This window comes from Vespula vulgaris, chromosome 16 (assembly GCF_905475345.1).
Source record: "Vespula vulgaris chromosome 16, iyVesVulg1.1, whole genome shotgun sequence".
NCBI classification, from domain to species: Eukaryota; Metazoa; Arthropoda; class Insecta; order Hymenoptera; family Vespidae; genus Vespula; species Vespula vulgaris.
In genome coordinates this window covers 321,274-348,879 of record NC_066601.1, presented here as the reverse complement: position 1 = coordinate 348,879, position 27,606 = coordinate 321,274, and the positions used below count along the sequence as shown (strand labels likewise).

Here is a 27,606-nt window from a genome sequence, read left to right as displayed (position 1 = left end):
TAGAGCGATTTAAATTTTAAATGACTCGGTAGTACCTAATACAATTATATTTTCGTATTTCGTATTTATCAGGACATCGTTTTACGGGTTCGATCGAAATAATAATAAATTTCTATATATGTATATGTATAAATTGAATAATATTTCGAAATAACATCGAGTCAAAAATAACAGACAATATAAAAAGACAACTGTGTTTAAAATGGCCTAAAAAAAGTAATGCACAAAAAGATTAAAGAAACGTATCCATTACCTTTGAAAGAAAAACCAAGTATAGAACTATTTAAATTTGCCGCCTGCGCAATTGTGTAAAATAATTAGAAGATGACATGCCAAAATAGCTGAAAGCACGGAAGGAGAATCGTTAGAAATAACTGAAAGAGATGAGATGTATGTCGAGTGAATAAAGATATTAACTGCGTCACAATAAAACTGATATTTTTATTGCAATAAAAATAACAATAAAATTGAATCACTAATAAATAACCCGCGATAAACATTATGTTATTTTGAATGATAATTATACTGATAGATTATAATCAATGATATATATCTAACTAAATTTATTCATTATAGAATTAATTGTTTAAAAATCTATAGCTTGTTTGTCTTTTCAAAGTAATAAATTAAAATGAAATATACAACTCACATCTATATATTGGATATACTGATGTTGATAAAATAAAAAGTTTTATAACGGAAGAGCAATGAAATACATTTGAGATTTCCGTGTTGATAACAAAAGCGCCAAAACCATACAGTGATAAAAATACGTAGTAACTACTGGGTACGATTCGTAAATCAGAATTGAGTTTTATTCTATGAAATACATGCAATAAAATTCAACAAAACTTTCCGTAACCTTTATAACTTTTAATAAAAATTGTCCAAAAGATATAATTTAATCATTGCAATAAGATTTAAGAATCAGAATAAATTTCAATTTTAGATTTTTAGTTTTAAATATCTGTTTGTCATGTACACGCAGCAACATCTTTTTACTTATTTATATTATACATTCGTTCTTAAAAATCTTAAAAATCTAATGTAATTTTGCATCAATGAATTAAAACAAACATAATTATAATTACGTAATATTTTAAAAGCAAGAATATAATGTTTGATGTAACTTATTTACTACTTTATTTCAAATTAATTAATCTGTGATCACACAATTAAAAAAACTGTTCAAATACATAAAGAATTGTGTAATAATAAAAAAAGTAGGTATAATAATATAAAGTAAATGCAATATCATATCAGTCCAATTGATAGCGGCGTGAAATGCACGGATGTGATAATAAAAAAAATTAACCTATAAAATATTTCCAAAGATAATATAAATAAAACGATTGTAGAGAAGCAGTGATGATGAATTTACAACATAAAATATGGTTTGTATCCAATTTCTATTGTAAAAAATAAATAAAATAATAATTTTGTTAAAGATTTTTTGCTTTGTGCATAGATAAGTATTTATCAGTATAAAATTTTGCAGCATGGTATCTGACTTTTTCTATCCCAATATGGGTGGTGTTGAAGAGCATATATTTAATTTGTCACAATGTTTATTAGAACGAGGACATAAGGTTGTGGTATTAACACATTCGTACAAAGATCGAATTGGAATACGTTATATGACCAATGGATTAAAGGTATAACTTTATATGTATAAGGTTTCGAAATACTTTTAGTGACCTATTCAAACTTCATTTTTCTTTTACATTAAAGGTATATTATATTCCAGTCAAAGTATTTTATAATCAATGTATTTTGCCAACAATGATATGTTCTATTCCTCTAATTCGATATATACTCATTAGAGAAGAAATAGAAATAATACATGGACACTCTGCATTTTCTGCCTTAGCACACGAAGGAATGTTAATTGGCAGATTAATGGGGTTAAAGGTAATATGCGAATTTATTATATCAATTTGTGTTATATTTATTTATAGAGTATTATTAAAATATTATTAAAATAAGTACATTTTCTTTTTCAGACAGTATTCACAGATCATTCATTATTTGGTTTTGCAGATGCATCTGCTATTTTAACAAATAAATTTTTAGAAATTTCTTTAGCAGATTGTAATCATTGTATATGTGTATCGCATATAGGAAAAGAAAATACTGTTTTGCGAGCAAAAGTTCATAAAGAAAAAGTATCTGTTATTCCAAATGCTGTGGATACCATGCTTTTCACACCAGATATTAACAAACGAAGTAATGATTTCAGTAAGTGTTATTATTTTATTATTATTTTATTAAATTATGTATTGTTATACATAATTAATTGATATAACATAAATTCTTTGATCATTGCTTTCACAGTTACTATAGTAGTAGTATCACGATTAGTATATCGAAAAGGTGTAGATCTTTTAGCTCATGTAATACCAGAAATATGTTCGCGACATAAAAAAGTAAATTTCTTAATTGGAGGAGATGGTCCAAAACGATGGCTTATAGAAGAAATACGAGAAAGAAATTTATTACAGCACAGAGTTACATTGCTTGGAAGTTTGGAACATGCTCAGGTCAAACATGTTTTAAATAAAGGTCATATATTTTTAAATACCAGTCTCACAGAAGCTTATTGTATGGCAATTGTTGAAGCTGCTTCTTGTGGGTATGTATTTTTTAAAGATATACATAAAAATTATAAAAACATTGCTTTTATATTATTTTTTCTTTTTTTTCTATTATTATAGTTATATTTTTTTCTATTATTATAGTTATATTATAGTACTATTATAATTTCTTTATTTTTATTTCTAGTTTACAAGTCGTATCTACTAAAGTTGGAGGAATACCTGAAGTGTTACCTCCAGATTTGATTTATTTGGTGGAACCAACAGTACCAGATCTTATTAAAGGATTAGAACAAGCTATATCTGATTACATGAAAGGAAATATAAGTCATCCATTTGACGTGCATAGAAGAATAAGTTTATTTTATAATTGGTTCAGTATCAGTAAAAGAACTGAAATTGTTTACAATTTAGTATCCAATGAAGCAAAGAAAAATTTAGGTCAACAATTAACTAGTTATATTCAGAGTGGTGTATTACCATATTTACTAGTTGTATCACTGTGTTATATCATATTAAAAATTTTAGAATATATGGTTCCTAGAGAGGTAAGATATAAAATTTTATATATATTTATAGTTAGATTGAACCATATATGTTTCAATGTATTTTCAGTATATTGACATTGTAAAGGACTATAAAGGAAAACATATAACATCATCAAAGGAGAGAAAGTAATAAAAAAAAGAGGAAATCTTTAATAAAATTTATTCAATGACTTTATTAATTATTTATGATTTATCAAGAAAACAAAAATCTTTTTTGGACCATTTGAACTAAATTGTTTTTTTATATCACTACACCTTTTATATATACAAAAGCTGTGTGTATAAAGTATTTTTTATATTTATTAGAATTTTATACGAACGCATATTTCTTTATAACATTCTACATTTTGTTTATAAAATATTACATAATTATAATTAATATATGTATCTTAACTACTAAATTTAATGAAATTAAATATAAGAAAATAATAGCTTATCAGAAGAAATTGTATATAATTTTGTAAATCTGCCTTAAGTGTTATGTGTATATATGGTTTTATACGCACAGTTTGTGTGTGTGTGTGTAATTTTAATGTGTGTAAATTTTTTATAATAGAAGATATTAAATTATTCATTTCTTATATTATAAATAGAAATCAATGATGCATTTACAAAATTATCTATTTTTTCTTTTAAATTATTATTTTTGTAGGATTATCTTCATTATATTTAATAGTTAAAATATATGGTAATTTTTTATCTTTTATATCACCTTATGAAAAAGTATAAAACATGACAAAGAAATACGCATTTATAGAAAATTATAAGCAATGAATACTTTCTATACTTACTATGTGTTTAAATATTTTTAAATACTTTTATAATTATATATTATTGTTAAAAATATTTATGAAATAAATCCAAAACTTTATAAGTAAGCAATAAAAATAATATATTCAAAATATAGATATTATTAATGTTTAAGAAAAGAATATGAATTATACAATGTCTTATATAATGTTTTCCTTTTTATGACCTTTATCTTACCAGTAAAAGATGATGCAGCAACAGAATTTTTATATAAAATGTATTATTATGCAATGTCTATATTTTGTATTCAAACTTTTTTTTCTATTAACTTACCAATATAAGTAAAATTATATAAATTTTATTCAAAACAACGTTATTCAAATGTAAATAAATATAAATTTTTAACAAATTCCTTGTAAATATGAAAAATCAGTATATCCAAGAATAAAAATTTTAAAAATCATGTATAATATATAAAACCAAAAACAAAACTATCCAATTGAAAATATAGTAATATTTATTTTAATATGTTGTCCATTAGATACAATAATAATATTGATACAATATCAATTATCTGTTTCTGCCTAATCATCATTGTATTACTGTACATTTATCTATTTATACATAAATCTTTCATATAAGGGTCAATGGAATTCTCCTAAAACTATTTTGTATAAATTCTAAGAGAAAACCAATGAACCTTAATTAACAATCATTATAATATTATGAGCGGTCAGATCTGTTGTAACATTCCGCGCAAAGGGTAGAGTATCCGTGCCATGTTATCAATCTACAAATTTAATTAGAAACAAAAAATTAAAAGGCTAAAAATATTTATGCATCATGAAATCAGATAGATGAATTTTTCAGCATAACATTTATGATTACAAGTAAAACTTTACGAAATTATTTAATTTTATTTTAATATATTAATTCAATCCTGTAACGATTCCATAATGCTAGACATTTGATTGAAAGCAAAAAATAAAAAAATCATGTTGGTAAGATCCATACATAGACATGCATCATTATTAATGATTATTATTATTATTATCATTATTATTATTATTTCTTATATTTTCGATAATGTCTTGCAAAATTATTAACAAATATTTGAATTTTATTGTTTTGTACATTATTTTCACTGCAGTTACAAATACAAATGATTAGTTCCTAAAACTTATAAAATGATAAAGAATTTTTATTCTCCAGATAATACGAAGTTGTATATCAATATTTCTAAAAAAAGAAAAACAAAAAAGAAAACACTGCCGTATTTATAAACATAATATAAGTTACTATTATACAGGTTAGTATGCGAAGCACAGCAAGAGCAATCTTGCTTGCAACTTTTCATTCATTCATTTATTATTTAGAAACAATGCAATATTACATGTAACATTTTCTTACGATAGTATAGTTATATTTATTATCATACGAAAAATTTCTTTACTGCAGAAAAAGTGCGACTTACTGTTTTTTTTTCTTTTTTTTTTTTTTTAACGGTTTATGAAATATAATGTAAAGCAGAATTTTTATGACATTTTCTAGAAAGTAAGAAATCCATAGGATTCATATATACGACATGCTCGATTGCTTAACACTGATGCACATTATGCTGTGCTCTGTACAAAGATGATATATATATATATATATATGTGTATGTATTTGTGTGTGTGTGGATGGGTGGGTGGTTATATATATATATATATTTTTTTTTCCATGATTTTAAATAAGTTTTAACAATGTTAAATTCATCGTTTAATACCTTTACAAGCACATATTGCTATCGACTGCGATGTTTCTATGTATACAAGTTATCGATTGACATAAATTCTTTGTATTTCGTCTATGTACTAAAATGATGATGATGAAATTTTATAAAATTTTTTCAATGTTAGATGTCGCATATCTAAAGCAAAACATTTTCAAATTATTTAATAAATTGTTAAACAGTATATACAATGGGTATAATTAGATACACAATCTAGCTTCAATCAAATAAAGAAATAATAATGCTACGCCATACAGATTCATAAGGCTCCCATTATGGAATAAAATTAATTAAAATCAATTCTAGTAAATATTATTTTTACAGAAAAATTGGTTATGCTTTATGAATTGATTATACTCACAATGGAATCTTTCGAACCTTTTGTATGATCTACAATAAATAAATAACGAACCATTTGATGAATTGAGCGCTGCTTAATTTCCTCAATTTTAGTAATAATAGCACGGAATGCGCTTAAACATCTTCTCCGTAGTCGCGATCTCCCACATTTATACGATCAGGTGCTGCAGTTACACTAAATCCAAGGATCCTATTGTCCACTTTAAACATTTTTCCTTTCTTGGGTTTCTTAGATTTTCCCTATCACAAAACAATCATGTATAAAAAATATTTAAACATTTTAAGACGTTCATAATAGAAGTAATGCCTATTAAAAATACCTTGACTTCCTGAAATTCAGTAGGAGCATTTGGATTTACAGCTGGTGCAGGTTTGCACAAATTATCTACCTGAGCTTGAGGTCTCTGTGCTGAACGCCATTTACTTCTTTTTTCTAAAAATTGCTTTGCAAATTCAGTGCTTTGCTTACTATCGCCGAGATATACACGTACATATTCTTTTACTTCATATGGTGATTCAATATCCCGTAAGAAGCCAACAAATGTAGGGACTAAATATACAAATTATACATATAAAAACAAATAGAAATAAAAAAATTAATAGTTACGAAACGATCTATTACTCACTGTCGACAGAAGCTTGTATACCACTTAAAGCTTTGTTGCACCATTGTGTAAAGTCGTCAAGCTTGGCAGTATTTTGTTCGAATAATTTTTTTACTAGCTCCTCTTCTTTTTTTACTTTATTTTTAGTTGATTTATTATTCTGTTGTTGTTGAGGCTGTTGATTAGAAGTAGATTTTGTTGTTGCTGGTTTTGTTGTCTGTTTAGTAGTAAGAGATGATCTCATAGTTGTAGGATCATCCCAAAAACCGCTAGTACTAGTATTAGTAGACCAAGCTTGACTGTTACTGGATGAGCTAGAATTAGTCCAATTCAGACATTGTGATGCTGTGCCCCATATACCAGCATTAGGAAGAACATTAGCCGACTCTTTTTGTACTACTTTTTCATGTCTTTCTTTTTCTTGTTGCTACAAGTTTAATCAATATAATAATATTTTATAATATATAAAATATCTTCCGTATGTGCTAACATTAATAAAACTTTACACTTACCTTATATAGTATGTTTTATATATTATTATATAAATGTTATATATATATATATATATATATATATATATATAAATAATAATATGTGAAATATCATTTGTTTAACAATTATTTTGCATAAAAATAATTTGAATGGTTTGTAATATTAAATATTGAATATATGTACATGTTTACCTTAGCAATGCGTTCTTGCTCTTCTTGTTGAATTTGCGTAAGACTTTTTACTTGAAGAGCTTTATTAGAAGATGTGGCTTTTTCTGCCCATTTAAACTGTAACCGTTTGGATGAATCTGTCGCTGCTGCTTCTTGCACTGCCTCTACAGCTTTTTGTTGTGCTAATTGCTGTTGCATTAATTGTTGATACCGTTGCTCCTCCTATAATAATTAAAATTATTAAGAAAAAAGTATTACTAAAATTATAATATTTATTAATAAACAGTTAATTACAGCTTTTTTCTCTCGTTCCAGCCTCTGAATTTCTGCAAGTGAAGCATGAGTTGTAGGAGCCGGTGTACGAGGTGCTTGAGCCCATGGTGCTTTACTTCTTTCTTGAAGTTTACGAAGAGCTTCCGCTTCTCGACGCCTTTGTTCGGTACGTCGTGCCTGTTCTTCAGCTTCGAGCAGCTTGCGTGCTTCAGTTTCTTTTCTGAAATAACAATAATAAAATTAAATTATTGTATAAAAAAGAATAATATAAATCGTTTAATGCAAAACTGGTGTAAGTTAATTTTTTGCCGATCTGGTTTAACATCACATCTTATTAATTTAACCTTCATTCTGCAACCTATGAGTTTCTCGATATGAACTGAACAAATAAAAAACGTTCATAGGTAAGTTCGATGTAAAAGTAGTGCGAATCAAAAAAAAATCAGATAAAATGATTATGTATCTTGATTTTCGGTAGAGAACAACATTATCATATGTCGAATGACTTTACAATGGCTTATACATAAGAAATGTAACATTCATTGATATTATTGTATTTTACAAAAGTTTTACTTCATCCGTCATTATCCAGTAATATTTTTTGCATTAAACGGCGATTCATATATACAATAACAATGCATTATAAAATCGATATACTTGATTCTTTCTTCTTCTTGTTTTCTTTGTTCCTCTTCTAATTTTTTCTTTTTTTCTTCTTCCTTCTTATGTTTTTCTTCTTGTTTTTTAATTTCCTCCCGTTTTCTTTTTTCTTCTTCTTGCTTTCTCTTAATATTTTCCTCTTCCTGTTTCCGTTTTTCTTCCTCTCTTTTCTTCTTTTCTTCTTCTTTACGTTTTTTCTCTTCCTTTTTCTTTTGTTCTTCTTCCTGTTTCCGCTTTTCTTCTTCTTTTCGTTTTTTATCTTCTTCCTTTTTTTTTCTTTCTTCTTCTTTTCGTTTTGCCTCCTCTGCTTGTCTAACTTGTTCTTCTTCTTGCTTTCTTTTAGCTTTCTCTTCTTCAGCTTGTCTTTGTAATTCTTCTTGTTTTCTCAATTCTTCTTTTTTTCTTTGCTCTTGCAATTTAAGATTTTGTTCTTCCTAAAAAAAACATTTTATATCCACACATTTGATAGTTTTTATTATACATTATAATAAGCAATAAGAATCATTGCATAGTAAAGGTACTTACTAGTATTTGTTGTTCCGTTTTTATTTCTTTAGTGTGCAAATTCCAAAGTGTAGTAGGTAATTGTCCAGGTGGTACTGCAGGTATAGGTCCCACCTATGGTATAAATATTCTAAATAAAACTGTACACATTATACATGCGATTCAAAATATAGAAACACACCTGTGTCAACCAGTTTTGAGCATTGAATTGTGGAGTTATCTGTGGAGGTGAATGTGGCCAAACAGTATCGATATGAGATGTTTGTGGATGTCCGGTTGCATTAACATTAAGCTGTCGTAGCAATGATTTTATAGGATTATCTTCTTGAGATGAAGCAGAATTTAAGTTTGGTTGTGAAATTGTAGGTACGTTTTGGATACCACCCATTTGTTGAATGAGTTGCTGTATAGGATCAATCTGACCAGAATGTCCTGCAGTGTTGGTTTGTGAACTAGATGGTAGATGAGGTTCGGGTTGTACCTTTGCCTGTCATAGTTACAATACCATGCAAATATTTTATTCACATAACATTAACATACATATAAACGTACAATAATAAATATTTTATTAACCTGTTGCATTTGATTGAATAACTGCATAACAGGATTTGATGGTGATGGTGTAAGATGAGGCACAAATGGATTTGTAGAAATTGGCATATCTGGTATTTCAGAGTCCTGAATAACATATTGGAGTATTAATTGGTTTTGTTCGATAGGGCTTAAAGTTGCCCAATGTTCAGACTGAGAAAGTTTAGCTATAGCTGATGTTCTCATTTGTCTTAATAATATTTGTTGATTTTGTAATAAACGCATATGTTGATACTGAAGTAAAAGTAAAGGATCTTCTATTCCAGACTTTGGTAAAGTAGTAGCAGTTATACCTGCAGGTACTGTACTAGGAGCAGATGGTATTACTGGTTCGGATAACTGAAAACAGAGATTTGATTAGCTTAGCAAATTTAAGATAAGGAATCTTATTTTCATTACATTATTTAAATAATGATTATCTATATGTGATGTAATATACAAGTTGAATATACAGTGTTCTATGCAAATGTTGCAACGAATTTTCAGATTTTCTTCTTATTTGAGAAACAAATATTTTAAATAAAATTTTTAGTACTATATATTCTTCGTATACAATTTATCAACATTAGTATTCTTGTATTCTTATTTTTCATATATCTAAAGATATAGAGAATAATACGATTATTTTTAATTAAATCATAACTTTTTTTATACAAAAATATAATTATAGATGTATTTATTTCCATTGCACCTACTGTGATGCGATCTTCACTTTAAAAAATAGTATAAATGTGCGTGCATAGATGCATGTATGTGTATATATGTGTGTTGTGCATGTGATGTATTTCATTAAGGATGCCCGAACATTAAATTTAAATAAAAAAAGATTATATTCGTGATATTGTAATATTTTTTATTGAATTGTAAAGTACATTCAATACCATTACGTATGAAAAATAATATTGGCTAAGTGGTCATCCAAGCTCTGTATGATATCGTGTATTCTGATGGACCAATTTCATCAATGATGCGAGTGATATTGGCTTGTAATTCGTTATTTCGCGATTTTTGGTATAAATCATAGATTTAATGTTCACAAAAATAATTTGAAGGCATTAGACCATACGATCTCACTGGCCAATTAACGTTACTATTTCAGAAGAATAATATTTCGAATTTTTCAGTCAGTATGTCCAATATTTGATAATAGATGACTTACAGGCTAATATCATTCGTGTTAATGATGAAATTGAGCTTCACTTATGCGGGATGTTATTAAAAATAGCACTATCCACAAAATATCACTATACACAAAAGTCACATTGACCACTTAGCTAATTTTTCGTACATAATTGGTATTGAATATAGTTTAAAACAAAATAAAAAATATTGCAATGTCACAAATATAACTTGTTTTATTGAAATTTAAAGTTCAAGTATTTTTGATAGAAAACCATATATATATATATACACACACACATGTATGTATGTATGTATGTATATATATATGTGTGTATATATATATATACATATTTTTATATAGAAACTATATATATATATACAAAAATAATTACAGGATTATTATGACATCTACAAGCTTCAGAAGTGAAAATTTATTTTCTTGTATTTTCTGTTTTAAAAGTTGATGAAATTTGATTTTAAGAATTTTACGACATTTATCTAATGTAAAGATTTACATTTTTCCTTAAACATTATTTTTCTAAGCAATATAGGTACATACACGATAAAATTTATATATACAATACAGATTTATTTATCCAATTTACTTTGTATTTGACTTTAATAGATTAAAACTATAATTAAAATTTATTAAAGAATAATTACTGCCATACAATAAAGCATTATATGTATTTGATTATGTAATTAATAATGCATTTTGTGCACTTTAGTTTCTGTTTCTTTACACATTCACAATTCATGTACAATCTCCGAATCTCTTCTTTTATTATTATGCGATAAATTTTACAGATAGCAAAATTATTTTTTAACTTTAAATAATAAAGATATTCTTTATACACATTAGAAAAAAAAAGATATAATAAAATTTTGATACTACAAAATTATATAAACATAAAAGAAAATTAAAAATTTGATTTGTGACATTTGTTTTTTAAATTTCGTGGCAATATTTACATGAAACATTACGCGCGAACGTACGTATAGATTCTTCATTTAAAACATAACTCTTAAAAATATTGAACAAACAATATTTACCTTTAAGGGAGGAATGGATGGCCCTGGAATAAATGGCACTCTTCCACAAATTTTCTTTAACTCCCCTAAAGTAGTATATCTCTCATCACAAGTCCTTCTTACCATTAACCCCGCAGTAAAGTATCCAGCCTTGCACCATTCAGCCATTTCACTTGCCAAAAATGGACCTTGTACTTCACCTTGTGGATCACGATAAAACCATTTTTCTTGTACATTCGAAGATGTTTGTTGATTGCTCATGGATGGAGATATAGTTGCAGCTTTTTCTCTATGGCTTTCTTCGTCAGCCATCAATTTGGCTACTAAAGCATCAGCTTCTTCCTTCATTCTATCTAGATCATCTTCAGATTTCTTTACATCATCTATTACTGAATCATGTGTAACCTTTTGTGTTTCGGTTTGTACGGATACTTGTCTATTCACAGTAGACACTACTATATCCTTATTAACTTCTGGTTCTACAGTTCCTCTATCATGTATCACATTTGAACATTTATTATCTGCATCATTTGGTTGAGTTTTATCACTTTCAATATTATTTGTATTTACATTTGTCATAGTAAGTGAAGCAGATGAAGATGTAGATGATAAATTCTTTGCTGAAGTATTGTTAGATATTGAAAGTACTACTTTACTTGGAGAATTACTAATGTCTCTTTCTGTAGCATTATCTTTTTCTTCCGGTAGACGAACAGATTTTGATTTTTCCCTATGCTTTGTACCAGTAGAATTATTTGTATGATGGCGATTTTCTACTTGTCCCTGACCTGTGCCATATGACACAGACTTACTAACAGACTTGGATGTAATGGAAGCATTTCCTTCAGAGACACGTCGAGTCCTTAACTCTTGAGAATTACGTACGCCAGTAATTCCTTCATCGTCATCATCTGAATACATTCCCCCATGAAATGCCCCTGAAGCATCAAATCGTCCTCCACTTTCACTAGGGTTTTCAGTTGCCCTAATATGTAAATAAAATTTTAATTTGATTTCATACGTCAGAAAGATTTAATACTATTACTTATAGAGTACTAGCAAATTTAATGCAATATATAATATATCCAATCACCATTCTGGAAGATTATCATGATTATCATGATGATTAGATTCCCACGTACGCGCAGTACGAGGTGGAGGAATATGGTTTGTTTCATGAGGAGATCTGTGACTTCCACGGAATTCCCACCTTCCACCACCACCACCACCACCACCACCGCCGCTTCGACTTTCTTCACCATCACCTTCATTTCTATCCAGTCTATCCCTATCTATACTGCCCCCTTCGCGCCAACTATTTCTACCTACGAACAAAAAACAAATTCATATAATTCTGAGATTTTCTTAAATAGAAAAAATTTACTTACCCCATTTACGCCAACCATCATCATCTTCCCCGCCATTTCGATGTCTTCGCCAATTGCTTTCCATGAGAGAACTTCCGCTAGTCCCACGAGATAATTCTTTTCTAGGACTAGTAGAACCATTCCATTCAATTGGATCAGAAGATCCATTTCTTTCTGACCAACCTCGTTCGCTTTGAGATCTATCAAATGGTCGACTTCTTCCCTAATAATATAAAGCAATATAAAATGTATAATTGAAGATTTAACAAAACTAGTTCTATTTCTGACTTAATGAATATTTGTTTTAAGAATATATTACATACTTGAAAAGACTGGCCTGAATCTATACGAATTACTTCACCCGAATCCTCAAAACCAACTGCTCTAGAATAATGAGAAGAATACAAACTGCCTCTTCCATTTCTACTTCTCCCTCCACGATCTACACTTCCACCTCTTCCACGGCCTCCAATATTAGTCACGCCTCCATTCCACATACGCTAAAAATTACATATAGATGTATGTAGACTATATTAATTTCATATATATAATAATATTATATCATATATTATATCAATATTATATTTATATTTCATTAATTCCTAACAAATAAAATTTATAATGTTTAGCAATTAACATCGGATTGTTTTTCTAATTTCAGATAAAAAATCTGCTGGTTTGACTTACTGTTTCATCTTCTGTCATCTGTATAAGAGCTAGTGGAAGTTGAGTTTTTTCAACATATAATGTTGAAAATGTTATCAATGGTTCAGGTGGTTTATAATTACGGTCAAATAAAGCCAGCATCTCTTCTCGTCCATATCTATGCTCCGCTAATTGATATCGAGGAGTACTTAAAGTTGAGGTACTTCCACTAGTACCACTACTATTAGAATTTTCTCCTGAGAGATTACGCAACCTATTTTCATAGATATGTATAATATATAAATATTTGCTCATATAGCATTAACTTTTATTTTTAATGATATTGTTTTATTATAAAAAATCTTGTGTTGATATTAAATAATATAAATATTAATAAATATTATTTTATACATAATACGTACCATTCAGGACCAAACTTCATAGAATCCGTCATGACGAATTATTTGCTAAAAGAAAAAAATAAAATAATACGTAGTTTATGTAATAACAAAGATATAATTTAAAATCATACAAATCATTTCTGTTATCGAAAAATATTAACATATCTATAAACGTATGTATATATAAATAAAGAAACAAATATCTATTGAATGTATGAATAATAAAGAAAATATTGTATTACTTAGCATAAAATATAAAATTTATATAAATCAAATTTTTTTTTTAATCTGATGATGTCATATGGTAGATATACAAGAAATTTTATGAAAGGAAAGGTACAATAAAAAAATGAATAATACAATAAAAAAAAAGAAAATAAATAGTTTTATATAATGACGTTACAATAGAAATTCATAAAAGTATTATTAAAAATCCAAGGGTGAAACTTTATTTTTTAAAGATAAATGTAACACAAAAAGAATGAAATAAAATAACAAAGTGCACAACAGACGGTGGTAATAGCATGTTACAAGCAGTTTTCTCTAAAATGCTATGATTACAAAGTTATCTTTAATAGATAAACAAAGATATTAAATATGACATATCATTTAAGTAATCTCAATGGAGCACATGCTACATCCTTATTTATGACATATTCTTTAACGATATGATTTTCTAAGCCAAGGTGGCAATATTAACCAAACTTTTTTTGTCGATAGATGTCACATAAAATCCCAAATAAAAGATTAATTTGTATAGAAAAATTTTGAAACAGCATTTATTAATTTTATATAAAATAATAATAATAAATCTCTAAACAGATGAAACAAATACCTTTGTGGTCTTTGAAATAATTGAGAACAGCGATACAACACACCAATATGGCTGATGATTTTTTGGAATAAAGCGCATGCGGATGTAGGTGGCATGTCTGAACATACAAAATTCTTCTATGCTTCAAGACTCTAACCAAAAAGGGTTAGATAGAGCGGATACTCGTCATAAATTTTAACGGCATCATCGATGCAATTTAAAGGATACACTTTATTGTCTGAATACGCATGGTTTGTGTTTATATAAATTAAATAAAATTCTTTCTATTTAAACAATTTCGTATTGATTAATGTTGATTCTAATTGGATGTTTCGATAGGATTACGGTGTCTGGAAAACACCGTATTTTGTGTCAAATTTATATTAATATGATAAAAATATTCATATATGTTAGTTATTGGTAGATTATAAATGCTCTTATAAGTGCTTACTACAGCATATTAAACAGCAAACTAAAGCACATATGTCAAAAGTTCTGCAGGAAAGGTACTTACATAGCAAAAATACTTTTATTTTTTTTTTCTTCTCATTGATTCTAAACCTGAATCTAAGGATATATTCTTAATTTTATAGTTAGATTTGAAAATATATTTCTATATTCTTGGTTTGGATTAATTTTGATATATTTCGATTACTTCTTTGCTAAAGTTGTGTCACAGCATTGCAAATCGAATCGAATTCTTGATATTATGTTAAAAGTACAAAATAGGAATATACACTTAAAAGTAATATTCCTGATTTCATTTGAAATTAAATATATTATACCCCTTTCTGTATAAATGCAATTTAGAATGATATTTAAAAATATTAAACATTATGTGAATGAAGTTAAAGCTATTATTTATAACCTCTCTTCAAAAATTATATCTTTGAAACTGTATATTTAATAGAAACTATTTTTTCTTTTCTTGTAATTGGTAATCTTTATTATAAAAGAATATAGGTTTCCAATAAAAAATATAAAAACAATAAATATTGTTATTTAATGACATTTTTATTTATTAGAAAAATTGTACAGGGTATATATAAAAAATCCTTTCAAAATTTGAAAAAATTTCAATTTACAATCGAAAATATTTGAAAATACTTTAAACAAAAGTATTATGTAATATATTTAATTCATGTATTTATATATTCTTCTTATATATTCTTCGTGTATTTTTGAATAAACAATTGCTTTCTAGAAATTGTTTACTTCTTTTCATTGTCTCTCTTCCAAAAAAGTTAATCATATACACGCATTCCTCAAACAATATTAATGATTCCATTTAGATTTTAAAAATATTTACAGATTTACAATGTAATTAGAATAGTTATTAATATAACATCAGCAAGTATATATCAACTGCTATTCATATTACTATATTGTTATTTAAGTCTGAGTATAACAACTCTTATTCTAGAAACAGGAATGATTTATATTTGACAATAAAACATCTTATTTTAATTTCTTAATAGGTAAAAGTTTTTGAAAAAATCTGAAAAAATCCGACAAAATTTATATATCATCTTCAAACCTTTTAAATTGAGATTAGAATAAAAAATTTAAATAATATAAATATAAAATTTTTTTTTAATTTATCATTTCGATTATCAGATCTTTTCCTTATTATCTTTTTATATTTTTTGAATATCTATTTTAATTGATTCATGTAGCTTAGATTCATTTTGTTTTTTCTTTTATATATATATATAGCACAATCAAGACTAATGATAGATCTTTTAAAAAAAATCTGAAATTTATTAATTCATTATTCAGCATAATTTAGAAATCATGTAAAATATATCTATTAGCAATCACTTGATCAAGCATTTCATGCAAAATCTCATTAACCAACAGTTTGTTTTTTGTACATATATATATGAAGAGTAAAACTGATTGAAAAGATTACTGCTGCATTCTGCTTCATTAGATTTTATAATTTATAATTAAAATTAAAAATTTCTAGTCTATTAAAAACTTCATGTTTTTCTACCTTTATAAAATGAAGATAATATGGATATTACTTTGTTCTTTTTTGAGCAGTATAAAACCATGATATTAGTTATCATGTAGATATATTATAGATGCTATTTGCTTAAATAATTGAAATATATCTCTTTTCTTTTTTCAAATGTAAAATTTAACACCTTAAAATTGGAAAGTAGTGGAGATTTGTATATACTGGAGACAAAAATTACTATAGTTACTTTTATAATCAATTTGCGAAAAGCTTGCAAATAAGGTTTTACCGTAATAATATGAAATAATATCACTAAAAGAAAAAGTCATAGGAGATGAAGAGAGGAATAGAAAAAGCGAAATTGGAAGACGAAAAGAAACAAGAGAGAAACAATAAAAAGAATATAAAAGAATAAATACGTAGAAAAATAATTATTTCATTGTTTAATTAAATCAAAGTTTTTATTAATATTAATAATAAATTATATTAAAAATAAAAATATTTATTTTAAAAGTTTGTCGATAGCTGTTAACTTTTTGAAAATAATAAAATGAAACCAAAAAACATTGTTATCTTCGAAAATTCTTTTTACCTCCTAAAATGAGAAACAATAATAAAACAATTGTGTTTAAAAAGGAACTATTTATATAATTTATATAAAAAACTATATAAATATTTATATAAAAAAATATTGTCAACAATTATGAAGCTTTTTTGTTCACAACTACTTGCAATTGTTAAAAAAAAAATGTTATTCTTTTTAACGATGAATAAAAAAAAATAATAAATTGATGGCCATTTCAAACAAGTTCAAATAATTCGATCGATAATGTAGTAAAACAATAGAACCTCTATGTGTATATCATTCTTAACCTATATTTTCATGATATCAATAACCATTTAAAAATGTTATACATAGTATGGAAATTCACATATAAATTCTCTTAACTTATTTTAATTAATATTCTGTTTGTTCTACACTATGTATAAAATCTTTAAATGGTTATTGATATCATAAAAATATAGATTAAGAACGAAATACAGTAAAAGATTTCAATCTTTCGCTATATATCTGATCCGAATAAAACTGTTCATCACTCTTGATTTCATAACGGTTTACGCCATCAATGAGGGCAGGCATAATTCTTGACCAATATTAACGAACAAGGTCTCATTTTAAAGACGAAGGTTTCATCCAAGACTCTACTTACTTAAATTTTTGAAAAAGCTTTTTCCTTATAAATAAATTATTCTCGAAAAATATCATCATTACCAATTTTTTCCAAAGAAAATAAAGTTTTTCATTTGTAAGTCCAAGTTACTAACTATATAGTATAATAATATTATTACATATATAATTTTCATACTATACAATTCTTTTTGTAAAAGCTTTTATTATTATTTATTTTTTAATATAAATTACTATTATTATTATTATTATTATTATAAAACATAAGTTACATCGTTCCTTGAATATTTATTATTCTTATGAACAATTACATTTTTAAGAAAATCGTTTCGAATAATCCTTCGTCAAAAACATATTCTTCATTTACTATGATTTAATGAAATGACGAACATTTAATTTTCAAAGTTGTCGGGTATAATCATCTAAAACATCTGTATTTTAACATTTTGTTTTTTGTTAAAATTCATCAGCAATGACATGATGCTTTAGTTTAGTACAAATTCAAAAAAAATACATGTCTATATACCTTATGTATAGAGAGCACACATTAAATTACATGGTAACGGTTAGAATCAACGAAATTATATTATCTAAAATTATCAACGGCTTCCAAAATATTTGCAGTGCTTTTTGGGAATACTATAAATCAATTTGCTGGATTTAATGGCAAGGCATTTCCTTTTCAAACATCGTCTATGTTTTTAAGTGTTTCGCTAAGATCCATATCATGTTCATTATATGATCGAGATTAAAGAGGAAGAAGACAAAATTTATAATGGAAGTCACAACGAACTTTGATGAGTTTAATGTGGTGCTGTCTTACAAAGCTTTATTGAAATGGTGGAACGGAGAGATAAAATACCTTTTTCGAAGGATTCAAAGATGGACAGCTTTAGCTACAGGTTATAATCCATTGAGGTCAAAAAAAATATTGGAACTGACGATGTACGCGGATCATATATCAGTTTTTCCTCGAACAAGCAGGATTCGATACTCGAATCGATTCTATTCGTTAAAAACGGGTACAACCTACAAAAAAGTTGGATAAGCTGTTTATTCTGAATCAAATCGCCAACGTAACCAGATATATCACCTCAAGGCAGAACCACGTAATAAGAAGAAAAGTAATCTATTTAACGAAGAAGAGGAAGAGAAGGAACAGGGAAGCAATTGTTTAATCAAATTGCAAAGAAGTTCCGAAGAAGAAGACGATCTAGAGGAAAGATAGGATTAAAACCGGAACCTGCGATCATGTTGAGAATTGTCCTTAATCTTCTCCACTTCACATTATCAATAAGATAAATGACGTTTGAATTTTATAACGTTTAATACACTTTTATAGCAACCCTGTAATTAAAAAAAAAGAGACTGTTGAATATTATCTTTCCAATGTATTTTTATATTATTATAAATATTTTATTAAATTTCCTTAATAATACCTTGGTGTGTGTATTATTAAGGTAAGCAGTGCTGCAATTTTTTAGTTCTATGCAAAATGATATTCGAATGTAGGGTAGATTTACGGACAACCAAACGATATAATTTTTGTTTCCGCAGGAATGAAACTATAATATAAAACAAATAGAAATTTATAAAAGAATTTTATCAAATTTTATTATTATTATTCGTCGTTAAACAAAAACATTAAAAATTACTTACAGCGAATTGCAAGGCGTCGATATTTTCTTTCTTCACAGAATTCTCATAATAATCTTTAATATGTCGATCGAGTACTTCTTCAAATACTCCGTCTGTATTTATAAAACGAAAACGCATGTTCCAATTCAAAAAATTTGAGCTTTGCAACGAAATCTATGCCTTGTGTATTAAACGAAATATTAAATTAACACTTTATTTGATTTCTTTCCTTTTTTTTCATTGAAAATAAAACATTATTATTTTGTACCAGATAAACCGTCCCAAAATGTCTTTGGTTACTTAATGACAAATAGTTGGAGTGCTAGATGAAAAACACTAAAGAACACATCAATCGCATATACTTCTATGTTAACTTTTATGCAACCTTTTTATGTAACCATTTTTCCATTGGTTGTAACATTGTTTACATCGGTCGGATGGTGAAATTCATTGCCATAAAAATTGCCTACGAACAAAGATTATAAATAAGTACGCATATACTTATTTAAATAAATATCAATATTAATATCAACATTTCGATTGATCTGGCTTATTAATATTCTTAAGAACGGATAATAAATAATAAATTTCATATAAATCAAATTTCAACATGAGATTCATTATTTAAAGGATAATATTAATAATAATAATAATATTAATAAGACATATCAAAACGATCAAACATTTTTAAATTACTCTCTCTGACTACTTTATAATTATTCCAATTAAACGATCTAAACGTTGATATTTATAAAAATCATTAATAAATTTTAATACATTTGCTGTTTTATTTTTATTAAAAATACTTAAGAGCCTTTCAAGAATGTTAAAAATATTCAATTTATCCTTCAGTATACCTTCCGAGCGTTGTAATTATTTATTTAAAAATTCGAGACAACATTCAAAATTCTATTTTTATCATATAAATCAAATTTCAACATGAGACTCATTATTTAAAGGATAATAATAATAATGATGATAATATTAATAAGACGTATTAAAATGGTTAAACATCTTTAAATTACTCTGAATACTTCATAATTACTCCAGTTGAATGATCTAAACGATTTACAAAAATCGTTAATAAATATTGATGTTTGTGGGTTTTACTTTTATAAAAAAATTCCAAAGTTTTCCGAAAATGTTAAAAATGTTCCATTAATGTTCCAATATACTTTTTAAGTGTTCTAATTATTTATTTAAAAATTTGTGTTAACATTCATTATACTAACTAATATTAGTTTAATCAGAAAAAGTGTCAGTATTTCTTTGAAACTTTCTGAAATAAATGTTCATATCATGCAAACGGAGAATAGAATAATTAAAACACCAAAACTAAAAGGTTTAATCCCAAAAACAAATGATATCGGTTCTGTTGTGATCTGTCTCAAAGACAAAAAAACTCTGTTCTCTTGATATCATTGAATCATATTTCTTTACTTTAATTAATTAATTAACTGATAAACAATAAAATTTTAATGTGATTTATCTTACCCAGAACGTAGTGGAGAATATTAAGGACAGTTCTCAATACGGTTGCAGGTTCCGGTTTTAATCCTATCTTTCCTCTAGATCGTCTTCTTCTTCGGAATTTCTTTAAAATTTCATTAAACAATTGCATTCTTGTTCTTTCCTTTCTCCTTTTTCGTTAAATAGATTACTTTGCTTCTATTACGTGGTTCTATCTTGATCATGCCGGCGATTCGATTCAAAATAAGCAACTTGTCTAGTACTCTTTGTATAGCTTTTAGCGTCTTTTAACAAATAGGATCGATTGAAATATTAAATCTCGGTTTCTCTTCCCTGTTTCCCCTCACACCATCTCTCCGAGTTCCAGACATTGATCCGAGCATGCGCTATTTAGATCTCCTCACAATTTTTCACATCTTGACGAGCATATCATCCCCGGTAATCTCATCGCAATGTTACCAATAAATTTGGATCGATAATACCGTTACGGGTAATATTTGTTTCTCTTTATCTTTCTTTTCTTTTTCTGATTCTTTCTTCTCCTTTTGATTCTCTCTAACCATCATTCTCCATATTCATATCCTTTGATCATTTTTTCTTTGATCATTTTACTCTCTGACAATCGAATTTTGTTTATCTTCTTCTGAGAGAGAGAAGTCTTTATTCCTTTCTGTGTATTCATTTATTTATTTTTAATTATTTTTCGCAAAGAAAATTTTGACATTACCTACAACATAAAATTTAAAAGATTGTATTTAAAAGAGAAATTATTTCACGGTATAGCTATCTTTCTACACTTTTCGTAACTTATGATTTGAGCGATATTGATCGGTTACGATAGCTAGAAAAAGTAGAATAAGATTCCTAGCTTTTATCCTAAATAATAATTAGTAGTAAATGTTGGAGAAAATATTATATAAGTATTACATTATATGTGTGTCTTTTAAGAAATTAAATCATTCGGATAATACGATCCCAAATATTATATTATTAGAAATATAATAAAATCACTACTGTACTCAGTTATACGTAATAAGAAATAAATGATTAAAGAAATATAATATTTTCCTAGGAACTAACTAGTTTAAAAAATATAATAAGAATTATTAAATAACTAGAAGTATAATTAGATCATTTTTTTAAATCCTCCAATAGGGAGCAAATTTTTAGGAAAATATAGTCGATTATATGAAAGAACTAAATCAGTGACGTAGTACCTCGTTCTGTAAAAGAAGTAAACGGATAATTAAATGATGCAGTTAAATAGGTAATTAAATTATGCAATTGTCTGCTATGGTTTGATGAAAGGAAAACAAGCGGAAAAATACCTTTCTTATTTTCAAAAGAGGCAATTATTTACGCACAGGCACACACGTCCGCGCACGCATTACCGCCCACGTGAAGAGGCGCATACATTCGAGTACAAGTGCACACGCAAAGGGAGAAAGATAATAACAAAATGGATAATATGAAGGTATCTGACGGTATATGTGGAAGTACGTATTACGTACATGTATTTTCATCCTTATGAAGAATTATTAACAAGAGTAGTCGCGCTACACTACTAATTAATTGATTCCTATATTTTTGAGAAACGTACGTTAAATATTTTGAATAGTTTATAAATACATGTGAATATTTGAAATATTGAATTCACAATTTCCTCTATTTTTAATTATATTGAATAATTACTTATTTTAAATTGATGGAATAATGATGACCCGGCGACGTAAATGTACAATTTAAAAGTATTCCTGGCCTAACAATTCTATCTTGATTAACAGTAAATCTTTTGATTTGCCACGTGAACCTCGTGCTTGCAGGTTTATCTTGAAAATTAAATCTCTCTTAGTTTCATTTTGATTCTTTCTGAATTCATTTTTTAATCCATGATTAATCCTTCCATTCTCATAATCGTTTTTTTTCTCGATATAATTTTCTATTGTTTCTATATTATTATTATTGGCCTCGATCATCCATTAGCTTCGTTTTTCCGATACATCTTGTTATGTATTTTCGAATTCAAATCGAAATTTGCTAAATCAATGATTAGTTAGACATCAACATCGTTTTGATTAGAATTGAATTTATCTTTGGAATCATTATTGTCGAGATAAAACCTATCGTCGATTGAATCATAAACGAGCGTAGGCTTATAATCTTTATCCTTATCTTGAACTTCTTCTTCTTCCGCTTCTTCTTCTTTCTCCTTTTCTTCAACTTTTTCTTCTTCTTTTTTCTCCTTTTCTTCAACTTCTTCTCCGTCCTCTTCCTCCTCTTCTCCTTCTTCTTCTCTTCTTTTTTTTCTACTTTAGCATCGATTAACAAACTTTTCCTTTTAAAATCATCATTAATCTCTTTAAGATTTTTCTTATCATTCCTAATTTCACCGTTGATCTTGAAATAAATATTATTATCGTATCTATGGTTTTCTAAACAAGTGCTATCCAAATTATCATTAATTCAATATCCAGAAATACTGTTAACATTATAATTAATCTTTATTTTCTCTTTTTGACTCTCTACGTCAACTTCTTTTAAGGATATAAAAAGTCGGATTTCAAAAAAATTCCTCGATAAAATATTCGCTTATTCAAGGAAAAATTCCATTTTGATTCATGTCCCGCGTACATCGTCAGACGACCCCTCGATAGTCTATCTCACCTTAATCGATTATATCCTCTAGTTAAAGCTGCCCACCTTTCAGTTCTTTGAAAAAAGATTCTGTTTCCTCGTTCCACCGTTCAAATAAACCTTTGTAAACAGAGCCATATTTGTCTCGTTAAAGTTCGTTGTCACTGCCATTATAAATTTTATCTTCTTCTTCTTTAATCTCGATCACAGCATCATGTCACCGCCGATAAATTGTAATAAAAAACGCAAAATGTTAAAGTACACCGTTTTAAATGATAACACTTCGAAAATTAAATGCTTGACATTCTATAGGATCATGGTAGATAAAGAATGTTTTTGAAGAAGGATTATTCGAAACGATTTTTTTACAAATATGATTGTTCATAGAAACGGTAATTGTTCAAGGAACGATGTTAGCTGATGTTTAATAATAATAACAACAATAATAAAAGCAGATGTGGCCGCTGTTTGAGACATGGGACGAAAAATTTATATATTACTGTCCACGAGATATTTTTATTATGATAGAATATAAAAAAAAATTAATTTCTTCTTAATAAATATTCCTTGATAGGGAGCGACCAATAAAATTTATCTATGCAATATGGATTATTTCTTATGTCGTATTAAAAGGGATTAGTCGAGAAATTCATTTCATCCCTACTCATATCCTTTTCGGCTCTTTCAACCGCGTAATAAGAAATATTGATTAATCTGCGTAAAGCGTATTTAGATAAAGTACGTAAAAAAGAAAAAGATAATATTACGAAAGAAAACAAATATGATCAAATATTTTCTTTGAAATCATATATTTTACTACTACGTAATAAATAAAGAGAAATGTTAATTTAAATAATACAAAAAGAAAAAAGGTAATATTACGAGAAAAAATGGCACCCTTTAAAATTTGCAGCAAAGGAGAAAGAGCTTGTATCTCCGCTGCTAATTTTTATACAACGCTTGAATGATGTATGTGTTCCGCGAAGTAGCAATTGTCTGCTTGTTTATGTGCGTAAATAGTTGATGCTCAAATTTTCTAAACATTCTCAAACGCAAAGAAATGCATTTCACGATACTCGCACCGAGAAGCTACTATAATTCATTCGATCATTTTAACGAGCTTTGGACAGACGATTCTATAGCAAAAATAAGGAAATACGTGTCCAATCGTTCATGTCAATGGATCTGAGTTTCTAAAATATTGTTCAATTTTTGAAAATTTTATAGTTTCTTTTAGGTTTTACAAGCTAAAAAGATAAAGATTCTATAAACAATGTGTAGTACATTAGCAAGCAACTACATTCGTTATTCAGAAATTGTAGGTTCGAGACTTAAATGATTCCGATGATTTTTTTTTTTTTTGTATTTTATCGATGTAAATGAAAATAATGAACTAATTTATTCTTTCCTGCCTATTTGATGATTTAGCAAGATGTTACCATTCAATCTCTTATATCTATTTTTTCTACCAATGATTGAAATGAATTTCGCCATGATCTATGCTAGATAGAACACAGCAGCAGTATAATTTTGTTTAATGACAAATGCATGTAAAGTATATAAATCTGTCGACTATTTTTTTCAAAATTAATGATTAGTGAACATATATTATATATTATTTTTAATAAAAATCAAAATACAAGTTCGTTTTCATGCGATAGATCTTGTAGATATACAAGATTTTTTCCTAGCGCTATTTTATTATGGTTTCTTCTGTACGAGTTCACTTCATATTCTTTGTATTAAAATAATATAATACATAAATACTTATTCCGTAATTATTTTTAAGAAAACATTCGATAAAACCTTACTTTCTGTCACAAATTTATATATCAGTTCTTATATATGTCAATTATATTTTTTATTTTCTATGCATTTATCGTAAAACAAATACGTACTACGCCGTATCTAGCCAGATCGCCGAGAGTCCACGCTTCGTCAAAAGACGTACGAGAAACTGAAAAATGTGAGTTCACAATCTACTGTTACTCTATTTACTACCTACACGAAATCAATTGTTATATATCGGGAAGGGGAATAAACAAAGAAGTTTATACATCGATACGATAGACCTATGGTTAATCTGCGTAAAGCGTTTAAGATAAAGTACGTAAAAGAGAAAAAGATAATATTACGAGAAAAAACAAATATGACCAAATATTTTCTCTGAAACCATATATTTTACTACTGCATAATAAATAAATAGAAATGTTAACTTAAATAACACAAAAAGAAAAAAAAGGTAATATTACGAGAAAAAATGGTACCCTTTGTGGGTAGTTATCAGCAGGTAGACAGGTTATATTTATAATTCATATTTTGTCCATACCTGTCACACATGTTTCGACCGAAAGGTAATGAACAGCTTAAGTTAACCGACCTTGGTTAAAATGGCTTAAGATACATAACACGTAGAAAGAAGGAAAAGTATTCAATAAAACTTTCTTTAGCCTAACTTGACTTGTACATTCCGGAACACTTTAATTGGTTGTTATCTGATTTCTTGTCCAACTTACTTTTACTCTCGATTATGACGCCATCTAAAGTTAGATAAACACAATTAGTTAGCGTAGTTTAAAACTTGAACTTACTTCTTTAACGAAAAACTTTTATGATGGACACGAAGCCTTTAACTAACACATGATATTGCCAGCCTGCTTTAAGTATTCAAAAAATGAAAACGACAGCAGCGCGCTCATGTCCTCTTGCATTGTGTTCAAAATACAACAAAAATGTAGACATTACTTTAATCGTGAACTAGAAGTCAATCAAGTAACGCTGTTGCATTTATAGTATTAGTGTAAAATGAAACGTTATGTGTTATCCAGCACAACTTTTTAGCGTGTTTTTTTTACTTTCTTTATTAATTTTATATAGCAATGCTGCCGATTACACATATGAAATTGACTGTAATAATTTACGAATGGGACAATACATCTGCCCTCATCCCGATTATGATTTCATAGATCAAAAAACTCAACAACCTAAAGGGTGTACGAAAGAAAATAAAGCCAGGGGTGAATTGACATATTTATACATCTGTTTATAATATGTATATTACTTATATTTGTCTCTCATATCAATTACAGTATTAACCTTTGCTAAATATTTCATCTTTATAGATTTTTTCCTAAAATGTTCTTTATTACCGTATATTTTATAGATTTGTGTGAAGAAGAATACTACGATAAGAATTATAAAAACTTGATGTTTTTTAAATTATTCATTAATATTCATAAACAATATATTTGAACTTTGGTTTTCAGTGTTGTGTCTAGCTGCTGATGGCCTTATTTGTACAGAAACGAGGAATAATACTTTTAAAAAGGATATACCTTGTAAATGGACGTATGTATATGTGTATGTGTATATGTATGTGTGTGCGTGTATATATATATATATATTATGATTGTTTTAATCGAATGTATTGATGTATTTTATCAAACATTCTCTTATAATCATTTACAGTAATGGATATTCCTTTGAGACAACTTTACTGTTGTCTATATTTTTGGGTATGTTTGGTGCAGATCGATTTTATCTTGGATATCCAGCACTTGGATTGTTGAAATTAAGTACTTTGGGTTTTCTCTTCCTGGGTCAATTCGCAGATGTAATACTAATAGCAACACAGATTGTTGGACCAGCGGATGGTTCACATTATATTATGCCATATTATGGTGCCGGAATTAATATTGTCACAAGTAATAACTTCACTTACAGAGTGCCACAATATGATAGCTAAAAGAACAATTGCAGCACAGAAATAATAATTATTTTAAGAAATTGTGTAGCTTTTGCTTCTGTCACGAGCAACGATGTACAATCCTACATATGAGTCCTATTCTAATATATTTTGATGTATTATTCTCTATATAATGCTATAATAAGTCTTATAAAAAGAAAGCTGTCTTGTAGATATGTTTTTCAATGAAATATTGTATATAAATATTTGTTTCTAATTTGCTTCCTGCTACCAAACACATTGAGTCAATAAATTTTTGTTTTTA

At 27.3% G+C, this 27,606-nt stretch overlaps 3 protein-coding genes and 1 long non-coding RNA gene across 10 annotated transcripts; 2 read left to right on the top strand and 2 right to left on the bottom strand.

Annotated features, from left to right (window-relative positions):
- Positions 1-164: 164 nt before the first annotated feature.
- On the top strand, positions 165-3,304 carry LOC127069789 (phosphatidylinositol N-acetylglucosaminyltransferase subunit A). 2 transcript variants are annotated; one of them, XM_051007266.1, is made up of 7 exons: positions 165-1,394; positions 1,499-1,655; positions 1,732-1,911; positions 2,004-2,238; positions 2,335-2,632; positions 2,782-3,142; positions 3,210-3,304. In XM_051007266.1, exons 1-7 carry the CDS (start codon positions 1,369-1,371, stop codon positions 3,270-3,272), a joined length of 1,320 nt encoding a protein of 439 aa, XP_050863223.1. In that variant the 5' UTR covers positions 165-1,368; the 3' UTR covers positions 3,273-3,304. The 2 variants fall into 2 exon arrangements, with proteins under 2 accessions (XP_050863223.1, XP_050863224.1); XM_051007267.1 differs by lacking the exon at positions 165-1,394 and having other exon boundaries at positions 1,507-1,655; positions 1,748-1,911.
- A 341-nt stretch (positions 3,305-3,645) lies between these two features.
- Positions 3,646-14,836, bottom strand: LOC127069784 (GIGYF family protein Gyf-like). The gene is made up of 16 exons (XM_051007254.1): positions 14,724-14,836; positions 13,910-13,954; positions 13,530-13,761; positions 13,166-13,342; positions 12,864-13,065; positions 12,569-12,800; positions 11,497-12,460; positions 9,304-9,660; positions 8,912-9,217; positions 8,752-8,844; positions 8,224-8,660; positions 7,588-7,786; positions 7,315-7,515; positions 6,653-7,058; positions 6,347-6,576; positions 3,646-6,266 (listed from the first exon to the last, which is right to left on the bottom strand). Exons 2-16 carry the CDS (start codon positions 13,939-13,941, stop codon positions 6,141-6,143), a joined length of 4,194 nt encoding a protein of 1,397 aa, XP_050863211.1. The 5' UTR covers positions 13,942-13,954; positions 14,724-14,836; the 3' UTR covers positions 3,646-6,140.
- A 3,203-nt stretch (positions 14,837-18,039) lies between these two features.
- LOC127069796 (uncharacterized) lies at positions 18,040-26,071 on the bottom strand. Of its 4 annotated transcripts, none has more exons than XR_007783735.1 (6): positions 22,655-26,071; positions 20,987-21,689; positions 19,514-19,958; positions 19,294-19,419; positions 18,948-19,201; positions 18,040-18,883 (listed from the first exon to the last, which is right to left on the bottom strand). It is a non-coding gene; the product is annotated as an uncharacterized LOC127069796 (long non-coding RNA). The 4 variants fall into 4 exon arrangements; XR_007783738.1 differs by having other exon boundaries at positions 19,098-19,201; positions 22,655-26,070; XR_007783737.1 differs by having other exon boundaries at positions 18,040-19,201; positions 19,514-19,672; positions 19,761-19,958; positions 22,655-26,070.
- A 124-nt stretch (positions 26,072-26,195) lies between these two features.
- Positions 26,196-27,545, top strand: LOC127069792 (TM2 domain-containing protein CG10795). 3 transcript variants are annotated; one of them, XM_051007273.1, is made up of 4 exons: positions 26,196-26,368; positions 26,474-26,613; positions 26,863-26,956; positions 27,065-27,545. In XM_051007273.1, exons 2-4 carry the CDS (start codon positions 26,520-26,522, stop codon positions 27,339-27,341), a joined length of 465 nt encoding a protein of 154 aa, XP_050863230.1. In that variant the 5' UTR covers positions 26,196-26,368; positions 26,474-26,519; the 3' UTR covers positions 27,342-27,545. The 3 variants fall into 3 exon arrangements, with proteins under 3 accessions (XP_050863230.1, XP_050863228.1, XP_050863229.1); XM_051007271.1 differs by having other exon boundaries at positions 26,197-26,613; XM_051007272.1 differs by having other exon boundaries at positions 26,200-26,613; positions 26,863-26,944.
- Positions 27,546-27,606: the final 61 nt, after the last annotated feature.

Excerpts from the sequence above, each read along its gene's own strand:
- LOC127069789 (XM_051007266.1), top strand. The coding sequence starts at position 1,369 with ATGATGAATTTACAACATAAAATATG. Across the intron at positions 1,656-1,731 it reads ATATGACCAATGGATTAAAG|GTATATTATATTCCAGTCAA; the intron begins GTATAACTTTAT and ends TTTACATTAAAG. Across the intron at positions 2,239-2,334 it reads CAAACGAAGTAATGATTTCA|TTACTATAGTAGTAGTATCA; the intron begins GTAAGTGTTATT and ends TTGCTTTCACAG.
- LOC127069784 (XM_051007254.1), bottom strand. The coding sequence starts at position 13,941 with ATGACGGATTCTATGAAGTTTGGTCCTGAATG. Across the intron at positions 7,787-8,223 it reads CAAGAAGAAGAAAGAATCAA|AAAAGAAACTGAAGCACGCA; the intron begins GTATATCGATTT and ends TTGTTATTTCAG. Across the intron at positions 6,267-6,346 it reads CTGAATTTCAGGAAGTCAAG|GGAAAATCTAAGAAACCCAA; the intron begins GTATTTTTAATA and ends GTTTTGTGATAG.
- LOC127069792 (XM_051007271.1), top strand. The coding sequence starts at position 26,412 with ATGTGTTATCCAGCACAACTTTTTAGCGTGTTTTTTTTACTTTCTTTA. Across the intron at positions 26,614-26,862 it reads GAAAGAAAATAAAGCCAGGG|TGTTGTGTCTAGCTGCTGAT; the intron begins GTGAATTGACAT and ends TTTGGTTTTCAG. Across the intron at positions 26,957-27,064 it reads AAATGGACGTATGTATATGT|TAATGGATATTCCTTTGAGA; the intron begins GTATGTGTATAT and ends AATCATTTACAG.